This window comes from Erpetoichthys calabaricus, chromosome 11, assembly GCF_900747795.2.
Source record: "Erpetoichthys calabaricus chromosome 11, fErpCal1.3, whole genome shotgun sequence".
In the NCBI taxonomy this organism is placed as follows: domain Eukaryota; kingdom Metazoa; phylum Chordata; class Cladistia; order Polypteriformes; family Polypteridae; genus Erpetoichthys; species Erpetoichthys calabaricus.
In genome coordinates, this window is record NC_041404.2 from 121,716,370 (window position 1) to 121,735,334 (window position 18,965).

The 18,965-nt window shown below is 37.0% G+C and overlaps 2 protein-coding genes across 3 annotated transcripts in view; both read right to left on the reverse strand.

Moving 5' to 3' along the window:
* The window catches only part of LOC127529729 (uncharacterized), a 455,734-nt gene that overhangs the window by 240,629 nt on the left and 196,140 nt on the right, over positions 1-18,965 (reverse strand). The gene's annotated exons all lie outside the window — the stretch shown is intronic.
* Positions 1-18,965, reverse strand: part of pfdn1 (prefoldin subunit 1) — a 102,235-nt gene that overhangs the window by 67,183 nt on the left and 16,087 nt on the right. For both annotated transcript variants that reach the window (XM_051934194.1, XM_028813742.2), the window contains exon 2: positions 12,235-12,401. In XM_051934194.1, coding sequence (XP_051790154.1) covers positions 12,235-12,401 — 167 coding nt within the window. The remainder of the gene's footprint in view (positions 1-12,234; positions 12,402-18,965) is intronic.

Genomic DNA, 18,965 nt, shown 5'->3' on the forward strand with positions numbered 1-18,965 from the left:
AGAGTCCTTCAGGTGCCTTTGGCAAACTCCAGGCGGGCTGCCATGTGCCTTTTACTAAGGAGTGGCTTCCGTCTGGCCACTCTGTCATACAGGTCTGATTGCTGCAGGGATGGTTGTCCTTCTGGAAGGTTCTCCTCTCTCCACAGAGGACCTCTGGAGCTCTGAAAGAGTGACCATCGGGTTCTTGGTCACCTCCCTGACTAAGGCCCTTCTCCCCCGATCACTCAGTTTAGATGGCCGGCCAGCTCTAGGAATAGTTCTGGTGGTTTCGAACTTCTTCCACTTACGGATGATGGAGGCCACTGTGCTCATTGGGACCTTCAAAGCAGCAGAAATTTTTCTGTAACCTTCCCCAGATTTGTGCCTCGAGACAATCCTGTCTCTGAGGTCTACAGACAATTTCTTTGACTTCATACTTGGTTTGTGCTCTGACATGAACTGTCAACTGTGGGACCTTATATAGACAGTTGTGTGCCTTTCCAAATCATGTCCAATCAACTGAATTTACCACAGCTGGACTCCAATTAAGCTGCAGAAACATCTCAAGGATGATCAGGGGAAACAGGATGCACCTGAGCTCATTATGGGGTGTTGTGTGTAGAATTCCGAGGAAAAAAATGAATTTAATCCATTTTGGTTTAAGGCTGTAACATAACAAAATGGGGAAAAAGTGATGCGCTGTGAATACTTTCCAGATGCACTGTATTTTGGAAACAAGTCCCGTGAACTGATCAACTTAAAACACAACTTTTCATACACAATGTGTAAATGTATGTTTGGAGAAAAAAGGGTGCAGAGTTCCAGGAAAAGAACACCTCTCCAACTATTAAGCATAGGGGTAGTTTGATCATGCTTTGGGCTTATGTTTTAGGCAGTAGCACAGGGAAAATGTCATTTGTAGAGGGAAGAATTGATTTAAATACATACCAGCAAATTTTAGAAGCAAATATCACTCCATCTGTAAATAAGTTAAAGTTATAAAGAGGATGGGTCCTACAGCAAGATAATGACCCGAAACACACTTCAAGAAGCACAAGTCGATGGTTTTGCCATGGCTCTCGCAGTCCCCCAGCACTGCATGCAAGACAGCCCAAGACTCTTACAGAATTAGAAGCCTTTAGCAAGGACAAATGGGTGAAAATACCTCAAAGTAACAATTGAAAGACTCTTAGCTGGCATTTATAAGTTGTGATAGTTGCCAAAGGGGGTGTTTACTAAGTATTGGCTGTGCCAAACATTTGGTTCAGGTCCTTTTAATTTTTTTTGTTATTTTCTACTTGTATATGATGGAAATAAAAATGTAACCTTGCTTAAAATATTAAAGAAATGTGTGATCTTAAGCTTTATGCCTTTTATTGATTGTTACTATAAACAGTTAAGTGAGCAAAAGATGAACTAAACATTTTAAGCAAGGGTGCCCAAACTTGGCATGCCACTGGCAACTTAAAAGATCAGGACATGATGCAACTATTTAGTTTATTTTTTAGCAGTTGAAATATAAGCAGGTTAGTGATTAGCTCAGAGCCACATACAGAGTCAAGTGTAGGAATTCATCCAGCAACTCCATGATTTGAATCTTAATGACTTTATTACATTACATGCCATACAACTACATTAGTATTTTTTAATAAAGACAGTTTGTATTAAACAATTACCTGTTTTCATAAAAACTGCTTAGAACCAATACCTCTAGTTCACATATTAGTCTTCCAAAATGATCTCTATAACAAAGTAAGCAGTGTAACAGCAAGAAGGAATGGTTGTGTATTTTAGCCAAGGAAAATATATCACAGTTGATGAGCATCACTGTTGACATCTAATGAACAATGAAGCCTTTCCCACCAAAATCACTCAGCTAAGCGTGTCTGAATTCTTGCCTGCAGGTTGGTTTTAGAAACATTTCTGTGTTTATTTCTTGAGCTAAAAGGCCCACTTTGCAGGCAATATTTAAACTAAGTTCTTTTCATCAGTTTCATTTTCTGCCTGCAAAGCAAATTTGAAACAAAAGGGGCTCTGAGCCTTTGTGACATTCACTTAATGTCACTGCTTTCAAAGTGTCAATTGTCACATTAAACTGCAGCCTTACTGGGGTTCCCCACAGGAATGTGCACTAATTGGTAACCAGAAACTGCAGCCAGAAACTTCATTCACCACAATGTGCAGTAATGGTCATTGGTCTTGGACAATGAATTGTGACATTGACAAATGCAACAGTTCCTACAAAACATTATTTGAGAACAAATCAAGGCCTATTAACTCTACAAAACAAAACTGAGGAATTCATTACCTGCGCCAGTATACATATTCCACTAACATTTTGAGTGTAGGGCAGGCTGACCATCAACTCCATAGCCAGTCTTGATATACAGTGCATAAACGGAGGATGAAGATTTCTTAAAAACTATTATGTACTATACATTTTGTGACACAGTATTTAACACAGTATACAGTGTATACAGTATTTAACACAATTTTATACTTGCACCGCTCTAAATTTAACTCAGCTATAGAGATACATATAGCTTGAAAGGATCAATCTGCCAACAGCTACAAGACTAATCACACAATACAAGCCACCAGCCAGTTGAAAAACTCTTTCCAATAAGCATCTAAAAGCTCTGGATGAGGCATAAAAATCTGGGCATTTAATGCTGTGCAAATGAGAACATGTCTAGCAATGCTGAGTAATTTTCTTTTACATTCATTAAGAAACTTAGTCACATACAGAATATTTTTATTGTCTGTAAAAGAAAACATAACCTATATCTACTTACTACCATCTGGATAGTAGAGAACAAACTTGGTAAAGCAGTGCTAACTAGGAGCTATGAAGCAGTAGTAGTAACCAGTGCACCTTCACCACAAAGAAAAATATCCATCCTTTACTCAAACAGTTCTGCTTAGCTGAGCTAAGCCACCATGAGGCATTTCAAGATAAAATTTTTTATAATTTTCCCAGTAGAATGTTTGAACAACATAGATGCCCTGCAGGTTTTATTGCTGTCCTTATTGGTAAGTGAACAAAACTTGTGCAACCTAGCAAACCCTCTCCACTGCTTATTAACTATCAAACACCATTCAGTTTGGTACACAAAGCATTTTTAAATTACCAGGTAGAAGAATTACATAATTGGGTGATTCAGGGAAGTTCTAATTAACTTGTACTAACTCCAATGAAATCAACAGAGTTCAAAGAAATTCAATAGAAAAGAAAGGGATGCAGTCATGAAAATTAATTACACAATGGCAAGCAGAGGGCAGTTTCTCAAAGTGGTCAAATTATAACGATGATAAAGCCAAGTCGAAGTCCAAAGACTCAAAGAAAATGTCCTGGCTTCTTACAAATAAGCAAATAATGCAAATGGAAAAGTGTACCAGCAAGCGTTTTTTTGTTTTTAAATGGTAAGTAAATTATCAGGCCCCCAGAGAATCCAAAACTTTCATGGAGTGTCTCTGCATTTTGCCATAACAGTGTGTGTACAGGAATCTTTGGTCACTCACTCCACTTTGCTCCTTTAACTCTTGACAAATGTTAGCCCCCAGATAACACACTGATAGTTGCTGCTATGAGGGTTCAGTCAAGCTGGCTCATCCCTAGTAGAGGGACATTTAGACAGAAAACCCTTACATATGTCCCCTTTCTACATTTGAGTCTAGATGACCTTTTATAGTATTTAGTTAAAAAATTCCCATAGAACATTTTCTCCATAGTGATGTTTTTCAATTTGAACTTATATGAAGCAGTGCCATAGCTACTTGTCCCCTAGAAACAAACTTCAACTAATTCTGAAAATTTCATCTGCATAAATAAATCTTTCTGGATTATCACTACACTTTGTTCAAGCTGTTGGCCTTATCATAATAGTAAAAAGGTGTTCTGTGACAACAACCAATGCAACCAGCCACCGCATATTTAGAATTAGTCTGTAAAAACCACCAAGGTATACCCAGGTATTTCCAATCCAGTAGAATGACTGCATACCTCCAGTTTGTGATGAAGTCTTCTCCCAGTGGAATACATGCCCAAAAAATAAATGTCTCTCCTTGATTCAGAGAGAAAGCAATTCCACTACAGTCCTCCAATATTGTTGAGCATTTGCACCTACATGGGCTAAGCCAGAGGTGGGCTAAATTGCCCATAACAAGTCAAGCAGTGGGCCATATAATATTATGCACCCAGGGAATCAAGCATATTTTAACGACAAACAAAAACTTCAAAAATATTTGGTTCAAGATATATTTTAATTAGAAAATGTTTTATTCAAAGCTTGAAACAGCAATTCAAAAACACCATTAGAGAGTCACTTTAAGGAAAAGTGATTTCACTATCACATTGTTCTGGTCATGTACCGGTATATTAAACCGCTTGTTTTTGCTCAAGCCTGATATAAACTGAGAGGCTGAATGTCACAACAATAAATTCATTGAAAAACTGAATTTGTTAACATATTTCTATAGTTGGTTTTGGTAAGTTTTCTTTGTGAAAAGACCTGCTGCAAGTGCAAACAAATAATTACGTCATGTACACAGAATCCTTGCAAAACTTTGAAAACAAATTCTTTCTGTAGAAATCAAGAAAGAAATTTTGATAGACTTATTTTTAAGTTTACTATTACACTGGAGTTTAGTTACTTCCAACTGCAGGACTTCAGCAAAACTGCCCATGTTAACATCAAAAGGAGATGAAAAAATTGCAAAAGCTGCATTACGGCACCTAATTTCCTAAAAGCTAGATTCAAGTTCGTGATCAAGCATGCACATATATGGCAAAGTCCAAACTTCTGTCTCAACACTGTTTCTTTAAATTGAGAAAATGAACATACAGTATTATCCTGCTGCAGTTTATTTAGATTTATAAGGTTTGGGGAAAAATGAATTAATACTGCTATAAAATTTGGAATTAATTTATTTTGAAAGCCTAATTACCCTGGAGATGGTTCATTGCCCAAAGGCACTATGGGGATACCATACCCACCCAGTAAGAGCATTTCCTCATCTCATCAAACACATGGGCTGATGTACAGGAAAAATCCACTACTGTCAATCCACTACTAGAAAACCCTTCTATGAAAGCACCATTAATGCTGAAATGTCCATAAAGATTTTGGAGCAAAATATGCTGCCTTCAAGACCACATCTCTTCCATTAATGGCAATGAACATTTCACCAAGACAATATAAAACCACATTCTACGTGCATTACAAAGGCATGGATTCAAAGGGAGAGGCTGCTACTTGACTGTCCAGCTGGTAGTCCTGACTTAATCCCCAGTTGAGAATGTGTGGTGCATTTTGAAAAACACATCTTAAGAGTTGTTTGAGAGAAGGAGAGGATAAAATTACACTTGAAACAGTCAATAAATTGTTTTTTTTTTCAGTATCTAAACATTTTTAAATTAAGTGTTGTAAGAAAAAACAATGTTACAAAGTGGCAGATTCTTTACTGTACACACTTTTTTGGAATATGTTGCAAATATGCAATATCCAAATCAATAGTTTAGTTTTGAAACAACAATAACATTTGTAGGCTGCAACAGCAAATAATGAGCTGTTATACTGTTTTCAGGTGAAAGATAATTTAATCATTTACTCATCATTGCTTTCTGTTGTTATTTGCGTTTTCATACCATCCCAACTTTTTCTAAGTTAGGGTTGTACATAGCTCCCTACACTGCCACCTCTGCATTGATTCACTGGTAAATTATGCAATCGCTTAAACCCCCTAAGGTACTTTAACTCTTTCATCATGGGTAGCTACTCATTTCCAACCTGAAGAGCAAACCATGCGTAGGAAATAAACCAAATTCAGCTGGAAAACCACAACACTGAGTGCAAGAAATCACAGTCTGAGGAGGCCAAGAGGAAATTAACAAACAGTACTGATGCAACTTTCAGTTCTCCAAAGCAGCTGCTCTTCATACACCATCTGTGCTTTGTTTAAAATAAAAAAGCCACAACTTAAAGGGTAGTGGCATCCTGTACATTTTCAACAACTCAGTAATAGCCAGTCAGATTTCTTCCTTTTCATGGAATGCCAACTGCAATTCTTCCTATTTTGTACCTTCCTTTTCACAGCCTGGTATGTTAAAATTATAGGAACATATTTAATTAAAAATGTTATTCAGACAAGAGAGTAAAAATGCAACACTGTTTCCATTGCTCTTTTGCTCTAGTTATGGACAATGCTTCAAACTGTACCCCAATGCATAGGGAAATGGCAATACATAATACATCACTGCATTGTAGGACATGGATGACATCTTTGGAGGATTAACTTGGTTGGTAACACAAGTCAGTGGTGACTTGCTGTATATAAAAAAAATGTTTGTGCAAAAGCAATGACAAACAGGCAAAAGAAGGGAGCTGGAGAAGGGATCATACCTGAACAAAATGAATAGGGATGTAAAGCAACACTATTTAAACAAGTTGAGCTAAGTAAACAATGTGTATCCATTGAACTCTGTGCAAACATTATTAATGAGCTTAAAAGTTTTATATCATTGTAAGAACACAAACAATTTATTAATGCCTGGGTCCAGGGTTGGGGTCATGCATTAATTGAAATGGGACTGCTGGTTAATTCCAAAACACTTCCTGGAATAAGAATAGGAATTTCACCCACCTCAAGAGAAAAACTACTAGAATTGAATTTCAATGAAAGATAAACAAATACAAACATATCAAATACTTTAAGACATAATGTATTATCTGCTTTCCAATACATTTTTTCAACTTATTTTAATTTTCACATGAAGAAAATGTGAAAATTTTATTTGCATCATTTACTCTGCACAATAATTTACCAGAATAATACTGGGCAGCCTGTAATAACAGGTCATGTCCCCTCAGGACTTGGCCTCAGCAGCCAAGCATTAAAACAGGAAAAGAAAACCTTATAACACAATAAAAATAGAGAAAACAGCAGGGCTATGGACAGAGTTCAGTGTGAAATGTAAAACCCTTAACTCAATATCAAACTTAGTGACAAAAGTATAGAGCCATAGTTTAGGGTGCATACATTTTTTCCATAACTTTTGATTAGTTTTGATTCACATTTCTCATTGTTATTTTTGTTTTGCCAAAGATGTGGACTGAGATAAGCCACATGGGGAATGGGGCATGGTGTGTGGTTAATGGAACTTGGAGATGAGAATATGCCTTGAAAACGGTAGACAGAGTCAATTTCAGAAGTCAGAAAAACTGTTGCTAAAACTTAAATGCTAAACTGTGAACACTGTCAAAAGGAGAATTGTTAGACATCAATTGCCAAAAGACATCTATTACTGAAAGCACATACACTGAAGTTGTTTTGAGGTTTGACTCTCAAATCTTGGATGCTACACTAAATGTCGCATGGGTTTACAAAGTGCAGCATTAGTTATGTGGTGCATTGTGCCTTCTGGAAGTTCAGCCACTAGCAATGGTGTACAATATCTTGACCACAGCTACTAAAAAATCTGAAAAACTTGAAAAACAATAATAAAAACATGCTAATGATAACCCATAGAAAACACTTTCAGTAACTCTGGCTAATGTATTTAATCCTAAGAGATGCAGTCTTAGTGATGTTCAGAATGTAATGGTGATTCAGTGCAATAACAACAAAAACTATATGAATGAAAGAAAATAAATATATGTCTGAAAATGTCTCACTGTTGTATTTTATGGTTTGATGATTCATATATCAGAAGCAAGCAGGACAGTACCAAATTTACACAACCTTATTTAGTGGCTTACATTTTAAAAATGTACTTTTGTAATCTTTTACTGGTATAAGCAATATTTTCAAAAATTTGAATGATAAGTTCTGAATTTTATTTAGTTTACCTTACTATTCTTCATGCGTATTGAATAGTACACTAATTTTATATTGTTAGTTACACAGTGTATACTTTTGTTTTATATATATTTTATAAACCTCATATATATGCTAAGGAATAACACAAAACAAGGAATTCCAAAAAATCTAATAATTTAATTCAACTTCTGGAAATTCAAACTGAATTCCAATTCTTTTTCTTGTAGCTTTTTTTTACATTTCAATTCCAATTCCATTTCATTGGATGAATTGAAATTGATTGGTTCTCTTGAGGCGGCACGGTGGCGCAGTGGGTAGCGCTGCTGCCTCGCAGTTGGGTGATCTGGGGACCTGGGTTCGCTTCCCGGGTCCTCCCTGCGTGGAGTTTGCATGTTCTCCCCGTGTCTGCGTGGGTTTCCTCCGGGCGCTCCGGTTTCCTCCCACAGTTCAAAGACATGCAGGTTAGGTGGATTGGCGATTCTAAATTGGCCCTAGTGTGTGGTGGGTGTGTTTGTGTGTGTCCTGCGGTGGGTTGGCACCCTGCCCAGGATTGTTTCCTGCCTTGTGCCCTGTGTTGGCTGGGATTGGCTCCAGCAGACCCCCATGACCCTGTGTTCAGATTCAGCGGGTTGGACAATGGATGGATGGATGGTTCTCTTCAAATCTGCAAGCCAACAAGCTGTAAAAGCACAGTCATTCTAGCCAAAGTAAACTGTTTTTTCTTCACCTACACTGTTATGCTGGTTTAAGATGTTTTTTGAACTTGTTAGCATGAAGACAAAATGTAAGTTATAACTGATTTATAAAACTATTTGGATACTATTTTTATTTTACATATTCATTTACCAATTTTCAGTTCATTATTTTTAAATAAGTTCTCCTCTTTTTAAAAGAATGGCTTCAATAATAAAAGGATTTTGCATCAACCAGTAGTTTTTTCGCACAATTTAATTGGAAAAAAAAAATCAAAAGTGAAATTGATTAATTTAGGCCTCATGCAATGGTACAAAAATGAGTGGGCAAAAATACATAAAAGAAAAAAGTGTTCAGTCCTGGCTTTCCTAAAATTTGCCATTTGCAAAAAAATTTCATTTTGATATACTACTACTCCATTCTCATTAATATTATCCAGTAGCACTATTTTGTCTTCCACAAATGTTTTCTCTTTATAAATACTGTATTCTTCCTTTAATATCTCTTAGGAGCCTTTCATGCCCAAGTACAAATCCCAGACTGATTACAAATAGAATAGTACAATATGCTTTCCTCTCCTAATCTTCCTAGTACTTTCTCATTACTCACTCCTTCTGTGTAGCTTATTCTCTTCATTTTTCTTCAAAACCACATGCTTCCAAAGCCAGATTAATCTATTAGACATTCAAATCTCTGCTTCATAAAGTTAAACACTCCACACTAGTGAGTTTATCATTTGCTTCCTCAGTTGTTTTCTATTCAGTCTGTTGGTGAGGAGGACACTTCTTTCATTGAATACAAATTTGGTTGTTGCAATTTTTAATACAACTTTACAATTACAATTTTCTTTCATTATGCTTCAAAGATATTTAAATTGACACAATTGTTCTAACACCCTTCCATATCTGTACTTTCTAATCTTCATTAATTTTTTTCATTCTAATGTTCTCCCATTATATTTAGACCAGTAATGGCGGACTGCATGATAGTGTGCAGTGAATACACTTGACTTATAGTTTTCATCCTCTTTCTCTGTACGTTTAGCATTCGTTTGCTCAGCGGTTGATGTGCTTGTTGCTTCCTGAGCAGCTCTTCTTTAATCCACCCTAGCGGCCCACTTCTTCTCTTCTTCCGTCGGCATCTTTTCACATTAACATTGATTAAGTCAGTGTTTGTGTTGCAATTACTTAGTACATTTTCCTTAATTTTTTTACTTAAGCTGGCACTTAAGTCTTCATTCTGCCTCAAGAATGATTTAAGATATGAAGAGGTAGGGGAAGTGATGGTGAAGGTGGTAGGGAATGAGAACAATGCCCGTACACATGCACCGCACGGCCGCCCTGCTGGCCGCTGCCTAGAGTTGATTCTACAATAAAATAAAATAAAAAAAGGAATAACCTTGGAGGTCAATCATCACCCTGAAAGCAGACAGTAGACGTCACATAGTATATGTGTACCAAATGTCAGGTTAATAGGTCAAACGGTTTGCGAGCTACAGGTGATTTAAAATCCTGGACAGACAAACGGGCAGCCACGGTAGCGTATTATATAAGAAGAAAGTCCAACATACTTTGTAAATGTGTTATACTTGCAATTATCATGTGATCATTAGTGATCTTATTTTTCCACAAACCTATATCCATATTCTCTAGTGCCTCTTACTCATGTTACTGCAGCATGAACACTAAATAGTGACTCTCTTCCAGATGGGTCTATTTCATTTTTCACTAAGTCTTACCCTTGTTGTCTGCAGCATACAGTGGATTTATAAAGTATTCAGACCCCTTCACTTTCAGCAAACTTTATCCTGTTGAAGATATAAGTGAATGTTATGCATTCTCATAACAGTTTGTATAACAACTGCTGTATGTTGGCCATATATACACTGCTCCATCAGCTAAGCTGTTTCTATACCAGCAGGAAACAAATGGATCGATTGATTTCAAAGCCAGTGACAAAGTCAAATATTATACTGACAACATTTATGGTAAGAGAAGTTGTTAAGTATTAATAGAGATACAGTATGAGGCTAAAAAATGACAGCTTAGAAACGGCTTTTTTCTATTTCAGGCTAGGTTCTATGGCCTTCTTTTTTCCAAGGTATTCTGCCAATGCTGAAACAGAATAATGTATTGATTACTACCCAATCTAGGATGTTCAAGTTACTTGCAAATGAAGCAATGTTGGTATACACGTTTAGACATGCCTCTTGTGCAAGCATGCGCAGTAGAAACCAGTCTTTTATCTTCAAAGGAGGCAATTGTTTAGTTAGAAAATTTGCTGAAAATCATTGAGAAAGTCTAGATCTTTGTGTGACACATACTGCTGTTTTATTCAAAGCCAGATTAATCTATCAATTTATTTTTGTTACAGAAAGAAAGACCAACAAAAGTCCTTTTGTAGGCAGAGGGGCACTCAGCAACACCTTCATCCAAACCCGTACTCTGAGCCACCACAGAGGATAAAGAATGTTTCCAGGCCCCCATGCTTTCACATAGTGGTGGGTGTGATGTTATGGCCTCAGCTTGGCCCTGCGTGACAAACATCCTCTGGAAGCTTTTGAAGAGCCCACCGACTGACTGCTGCCAGATGCTGTTTCTGCAGTTTTATGAAATGGAAGCCAAGCAGCCTTTGTCCTGCGTAGGCAGCTGTAACAAAAGCTAGAAAAGATCAGGCCGGCGCCTGCTCTCCCCTCGAAGCAGAGCCTCCTTTGTAACACGATGATGTCAGGCAGCAGGGAGCTAAAACAGCTCGGCAGAAATTAATACCACTCTCTAGATACATAACAAGGGCTTCATGGGGCAATGAGGTAAGAGACGCAGAATCTGCTGGCAGCTCCCCAAAACAGTAGTAGTATATTTGGGAGTATCAACTATTTGGTCCTCATTACGACTAATGTAAAACATCCACAACCAGCAACTTGGTGGTGGGTTTTTTTTGGTATAAATAAGGTCTCCCACAAACACATTCTGAACACCCAGGCTGTCAGCAGCAATCTAAGACCTTGCAAATCTTTATTTTGAAAATCCCACAGATGGCACTACTCTAAAACAAATTGTCATTCCAGACGCTTAGATGTGGCTTCTGCCTGACACAGAGAGGAAGCACAAACTTGATCCACTTGCTGTGGCACTGAAAACAATGAGGCTTGCCAGCAAAGGCAGAGAGGCTGTACAGCTGCATTTTAAATTAACTCCAGCATTCCAATATCCGCCTTTTCATGAGAGAGCCTGGAATGCAATTAACCAAGTGTTTGCTCAGATCAGTTTCCATTTCTAGTCTATTCCTATCACCACAGCCCCAAGCCTATACGTCAAATGGGCAGCAGACTCCATGCCTTTAGACTGTTGACCATTTACTGTGATTCTAAACTCTTTTCAAAGTTTAGCTACTAATGAATGGAAACTCTTGCTTCTCTCAAATTCATGCAATTTCCTACCATCTGGAAACTTTAACAGAACAAGTCAAATCTAATAAAATATTAATACAGATATATCTCCAGATCAAACGCAGCATAAGGTGGGGGTCAGAAACAGGAACCTAAGCTGCACATAAAATCCCTGTGTACAGATCCAAACTGCCTGCTGTAACAAACTCTATTATATAACTACACACATAATTACTCTACTTTCATTTGAACTTTGAGTTACGTCTGAATTTATTTGTTGGTTGTCTACACTAATCTATATTTCTTCCCTATGTTTTCAATGGCTGAGACACCACATCAGGATTCTTGCAACTCACATTCGACCCACTCCTTCATACATGCGCGTCTCTTCTGGGAGGGAGCTGATTTCTGAATCCGTCAGATGTGCATGTTTCTTCATGCGGTTCAGCTGTTCAATCTGCAAGTCTGCTAGTTTCACCTTCTGCTGGGTGTCGATCACCTTGGCCTGGAGTTCTGCAAAAGCCTTTCAAGAAATACAGGGAAATCATTAATTCAGCCAACCTTTGCCTACAAATGTAATTTAACATCAACAATGTAAGATATCTTACATTTTCTAAACAGCAGTCCTTTGCCAAAAAAGAAGGGAATAAGGACATGTGAATTGTTCCTGAACTACAAATATATGAGCTACATTTTGATAATCTATTCAATGAAACAATAGAATTTGGAAACTAGTGTTCATACAACTGAGGCCAGTGATGGGGAGGATTACTACACACTATAATATGGGGAAAATCTGACTGCATAAATTACTATTAAGGGCTGAAACAACACTATGACAGAGAGGTGGAAAAAGAAAGTATTTTTGCTCAGACTCAAAGAATTTCATAGGTGCAATTGATCTTTCAGAAAAAAAAAACATGGCTCTCATGCTAACAAAGTATTCAGGAAACATTCATGAAAATACACTACTGGTTACAAGTTTCAGGACACCACTGTTTTTATTTAAATTTAATCGGCTGAAGTGCAATTAATGACCTAAAATGGTGAAAAGGTAGGCAGTAAACTGCCTGAGGTTTAAATTTAAAGTTCAGGTCAAGAAAAACTGAAAAAAAAGGAAATGTCAGAATATTACAAATGGGCCTTCTTCAGGGAACAACGAATAGGTTATAACCTATAGATGTTCAGCAGCAATTAAAGTAAATTAAGTCTTGCAAGTTGAAGCAAACAATTTGCACAGGTGTCCCAACTTCTACTGATTACTTAAAAACCCTTTGTCATAATTCTTTCAGGGCAGATGTTGACCCCTCCTTTTGACAAAAGTTGACGGTGGTAATAAAATCTAAACGGTGACAAAACCCGTTATGTTTAATTGGATTCTCTTTCATAGAAGGAAAGCTAGCTTCACTGGTTTGACTGAGATTCCCTGCACTTGCGTGTAGCGAGGAGCCAACAATGGCAAAAATGGCATTGACATCTCACAAGAATTCGAAGCAAAAGACACTGTGGATGACATTTTGGATATTATCGCTGAATTGAACCCAAAGTCACAACTTTATAAGAAGACAAGCTTCTGAGGGTCACCAGCTTGTGAGATAAGCACCTCACTGCACAGCTTAACAGTGGTAGCAAAAAGCAAGTCACAGTTTCTACTGTGAGAAGGAGACTTTGTGCTGCAGGTTTGCCAGGGCAAGTGACAGTAAGAAAGCTGTTCCTAAAAGGATAAAATAGGACCTTGAAATGTTGGCTGTGGACTACTGTAGACTGGAAAAAAGTCCCACGGACTGATGATTCTTCGGTTCATCACGCAGGGTGTTTGTTCACCATTGAGCTGGTGAACAGATGGTTCTGCAGAGTGTAAAACCCACTGTCAAACATGGGGAGGAAGTGTGATGGTCTGAGGTATTTTTGCTGGAGGCAGAGTTGGTGACTTGCAGAATGACTGGAATTCTGAATCAAAAAGGCTACCACGGTTTGGCCATTATATCAGCAAAAGGTGGTTACTTTGATAAATCAAAAATTTGAATAACATTTTGTACAGTTAATGATGCCTTGACTTATTTTTTTTTATTTGCCACTGTTTATCCATATTACTAACCGAGAATGGTAAACCGGATGGCACGGACACAGGTACACAGTGATGGGACCATGAGACGTACTGCGCAGGCGCGTACAGTGCGCATCTCATAAACCGCACGCAAAGTTGTATCCACCGCGCACGAAGGAGTCACGGCCCAAAAACGAAAGAGCTCAACTGACGTGAATGAGAAATGAAGCAACAACGCGCCCATGGCTGACAACTACCGACAGCCACACAAAAAAAGAGGACTCTGCGCTGCAGCCCAGATTCAAACGGAAGAGGCTACGGAGGCCCCACGGGTCCATAAAGTACGGAAGGCGCAGGCGTCAGCGCCATATTGTGAGTGGCACTACTGAGGAGTGAAGGCACAGGCGTCACCGCCATATTGTGAGTGGCACTACTGCGGAGTGAAGTTAGGAATAATGTGCTGCTTGGGTCGACTAATGTATTTCGGGATACCCAACGCCAGGGGTAGGCGAGCGAAGCGAGCAGGGGGCGGAGCCCCCTTGTTTGTTCTATGCCTTGATTTCATGAAACATTAAGACATTAAACTGTGTGCATTTCTATAAAAACTGAAAAAAAAATATTTACAAAGCAGATTTGCTGCTGTAGCTGTGAAAATGTCTTTTATGTAGTGCGTATGAAAATTGAGTCTCTAAGGAAGATGTTCTCCCAGAACTGCTGTGAAATTTCTGCATTCAGAAAAGTCAGGCCACCCAGAAAGTAGCCAGAGGAGTGTGGTTGAAATGTACAATGCTAGCGGAAAAGGACAAAAATATCCCCAAATTGAGAACGAAAAAGACAAAAAAGGCCTTCAACACTTTCACTAAAGCTTTATTAATTACTTGTTACCACTTTTCAATCTATCACACTTGTAACATTGCCATTCGCAAAAATTAACTTTTTGTTGTCCAAATGCACTACAAAGCCAAATGCAAATTCAAACAATAACACAATCACAAGAGCAACACTCATAACTATTAAACTACTAAATAGGCCAATCTGCCCACCACTGAAACATACAAGCTACATCTAATTGAAATAAAAATGCATTCTGATAAAATATCCTAAATTATACTGAAAGTCTTCATAAGCATTTCCTTAAAAGTGTACCAAATGCTTCTGATGATATCATGAAGGGTAAGAAAAGCCATTAACAAAAAAGTGATTTTAAAGGAACTCATGAATGCATACAGAAAGTAATTGTTAATCTCTCTTAAGATTGTTTATAAATGCATGAATTTATATTAGAAAACTAGATTGGAAACCTGTATCTTATTACCTGGATTACACCCTCAGAAAAAAGAGAATAAAACAATATAGGAAATAATTTGACACAGTACAATGAAACTTTGTGCCAAGTTTCTAGTTAAGCAACTGAGGTACAACATTAATCTGCAGTAACCACAACACTCCAGAATAAAATCTGAATAAATCTATATATATTACAGTAACAACTTCTACTGTATTGCAGTTTGCTGCTGGTCTGCTCCTATTTACCTGTTGTAATTAACACATTCTCTTTCTCTTTTTTGGTCCTTCTCCAGTCCAACTTTTTCCAGACAACTAAGATCTCTCTTTCAAATTATTTTTTAGTATGTCAGTCTGAAGAATTCACCTGTAGCCACTATAACGATTTAATTCCATGCAGCCACTGACATGCACCACTTGTGCTGTATTATTGTTGTCAATCTGCTTGCTCTAATGCTATCTTTAGGTCAGAGTGGTTAGTATAGCTCATGGCTAAAATCCAAGGGCTTTGAAACATAAATAAGGCGGCAAAGGATTTAGAGCTTTATCATTTTTACTTTGCAACTCAGAATTAGACTAACAAATGATTATTGAGTGTAGATGTTTTGCTGTATCTTTGAGTTTAGAAAAACTGTCTTCAATCTTAAAGTATCTCGACATATGATCTGTTTTGTTTCAATTGGATCAATATTACTTGTAGCTTATGTTTTGACATATTTTAATAAATCATTACAATAATGGAATATGTTCATACATCTATTTATAACAAGCTAATTAAGAATTTACAGTAAACAAAGTTTTGGCATCTATAAAGTCAGAAGTGATAAAAGCTGACAAGATCAAGATATACATAAAGTGGATTCAGGAAGTATTTAGACCCCTTTACTTTCTGCAGAATTTATTATGCTCTAGTGGTAAATATAATACTACCAGAACTTTTATATTTGATATTAATACCTGTGAAATTTCAATATACTTAATATCTATTCAAATCTGCACTGTTGAATTAGTGAATTCTAAGATAATTCATTATATTTTCATTTAAACTCCTAAAAGGTGTTCTTGTAACACCATTGCAAAGAATCTTTTTCATCATGTTCTGAGTCCTTTAAACTATCATACTTCTTTTATTCATGAACAGCTCCGGTCTATCCAATTTACCACAAACGCCTGATTGATGAAGTGCTACTGAGATGGTAATGCCAATGTTGGGTTCTCCTATCTAAGTAGAGGACTTCTGAAGATGTGTCAAGACTGACCACTGGGTTCTCGGTCACCTCCCTGACCAAGGCCCTTCTTGCCTCATTACTTAGTTTTACCAGACAGCCAGGTATAGAAAGAGTCTTGGTGGTTGCACACTTCTTCCATTTCACAACTCAAAAAGAGTCCTTTGTATGGTAAATCTTAAAGCACATTGAAAGACATAATCCAATGTTGGGACAGTAATAGCATGTTTCTTTTAGGGTTTTCTTTGCAGATTTATCAGTTTTTGAACAGCACACTGCACAGGTACGATTTGATTTCCATTTTTTTCTGTTGGAGGTATATAATCAATAAAATGTCTACCAATATGATGCTCTGGATTCATCTGTGATGTGCTGGGTCGACCACATCTCTTTAGTGGTAGTGTGGACAGCGGGTTTGCAGCAATGATTTGTTCTACGAGCTGGCATGTAAGTTTGCATTAGATTCATTTTATACAAACAAAAAAGGTGGCGAAACTGTATCCATTCCAAATGCACTGTTCCACCAGATAAAGAAATATCTTTTTGTAGTATTTCTTTTGTTGCATTTCAACAATTTTAGCTATTCAATGTTAATTTTGCAAGCAGCTTACAGGGGCACACATTTCTACAGCAAAAGATCAGCTCAGGAAATGAGTGTCCTCTCCAGGTGGAAGTGATGGAGGGGCACTGTAGATATGAACATGCTAAAGAAGACTGCCTGATAGGCTTATTAAAGACACTGTGCACCATTTAACTACCCATTGTTCATTTTGTAAGGGGATACGGCAGATAAAGATTACCATTTCATGCTTTCTATAAGTTATTTTTTTAAAACATTTGATCAGTTTTAATCTGCCATTATCAACTGTGCCTGTAACATACAAGAAAAAGACTATTACAGGATAATAATACCTGCTATTAAAATGAGATCCTCTTCCAATTTAACAGTAGAATCCCTGAAGCCTATGAAAAACATCATAACGGCGAGCCACCTTAAATTGCTTCACACTTCCTCATCATCATTTTTGTTTTGCAAATATGTCAATCAGCACAAGCAGCCTGCTATCCCATCCCCCACTGACGCAGCTGAAATTCTCCCAGCTCAACAATTATTTACCCTATACAATTCCAGGCACTTCAAACCCAGATAAACAGACTTGACCTGGGAGAATTTCAGCTGCATCTGTATGGGATGGGATAGCAGGCTGCATCTGCAAAACAGGTTGCCCAGCGTTACAACTTTTTTCGTAGGCTTCAGGGATTCTAGTGTTTAAGGGGTGGTCATGACAGGCATGGCATTTATTTGATAGAACTTAAAATATCTCATTCACAAGGTTTTAGTCACTCATATGACTATGACAGGTATTTTCTGCAAAAAAGGAAATGAGTTAAAATCATAAAATGAAAATTCACTCTCTTTTGCAATTTCATTTTCAAAGTCTATGTGCAAGAATACTACCAAAAATTAAAATAAAATGGAATAACACAATTTTCAATTTCATTTTCAAAGTGTACACGGAGGAATGCTACAAAAATTAAAAATGAGAGAACAGTATTTGCAATTTCATTTTCAAAGTCTATACGCAAGAATGCTGCAAAAATAAAAAGCAAATGCAAATAATAACCTGCTGCTCATTGATTTTCCATTTTCATTTTCACATTCTCAACATTCAGTCAATGTGCAGGGGTTTGCAGATTGACTTCCCACAATTCTTTGTCCTTCGGCTGTAGCCAATTCAATCAATAGAGTACTTCACTGCTCACTTCGACTGTGTTTAAGTAATGCGATTTTGATCGTTTTCGCCTTCATACTCAGAGCTTCACAGCAAAACCGTCACACAAAATCTGAAGGCTACGCATAATTGTAGTTCTTAAGTAATTAATGTACTATTTAATTATAATATTTAACATGGCAAAAAATAGCCTTTATTATGTCATAATTTATGTTTATGTGCACTGCAGTGGAAATGGAATGCTTGCATTTTTTGTAGTAGTATAATAAATTTAACCCTCTACAGTTTTCAACACCTTCTCCTCTGTCTCATTCCCTTGTAGCTGATCGTAGGTGATACGGTAGTGATTATTTTTATTCACTAAGAACACCTTCCATAATACGTAATTTTCATTTAACTCATGCTACTTTTTCCATCATTTATAAGATTTTTTTAAACCATCTCATTAAGAAATATAGAGTAACAAATATGAACTGTACTGTATTATCTATCAATTAATATATTAATAAACAAAAAGAATTAAATTTAAACAAATTGGAATCAATTATCTGACAATTCTAGAAAGTACTGAACATATCATTCCAAAAATATATCTCCAAAATATGCTTGAATAGGTACAAAATTATTTTTGAATTTATTTTTATATAGACTAGGGGGCTTTGCTCGCCAACCCCTGTGTTTAGTTAATTGGATATACAATTTAAAATTTTTTTTTTCTTTGGAATTATTTCAATTTCATTATTTGCACTTTTACTTTAAAGCCTCATTAAAAACAATATTTTTTGGAGACACATTGT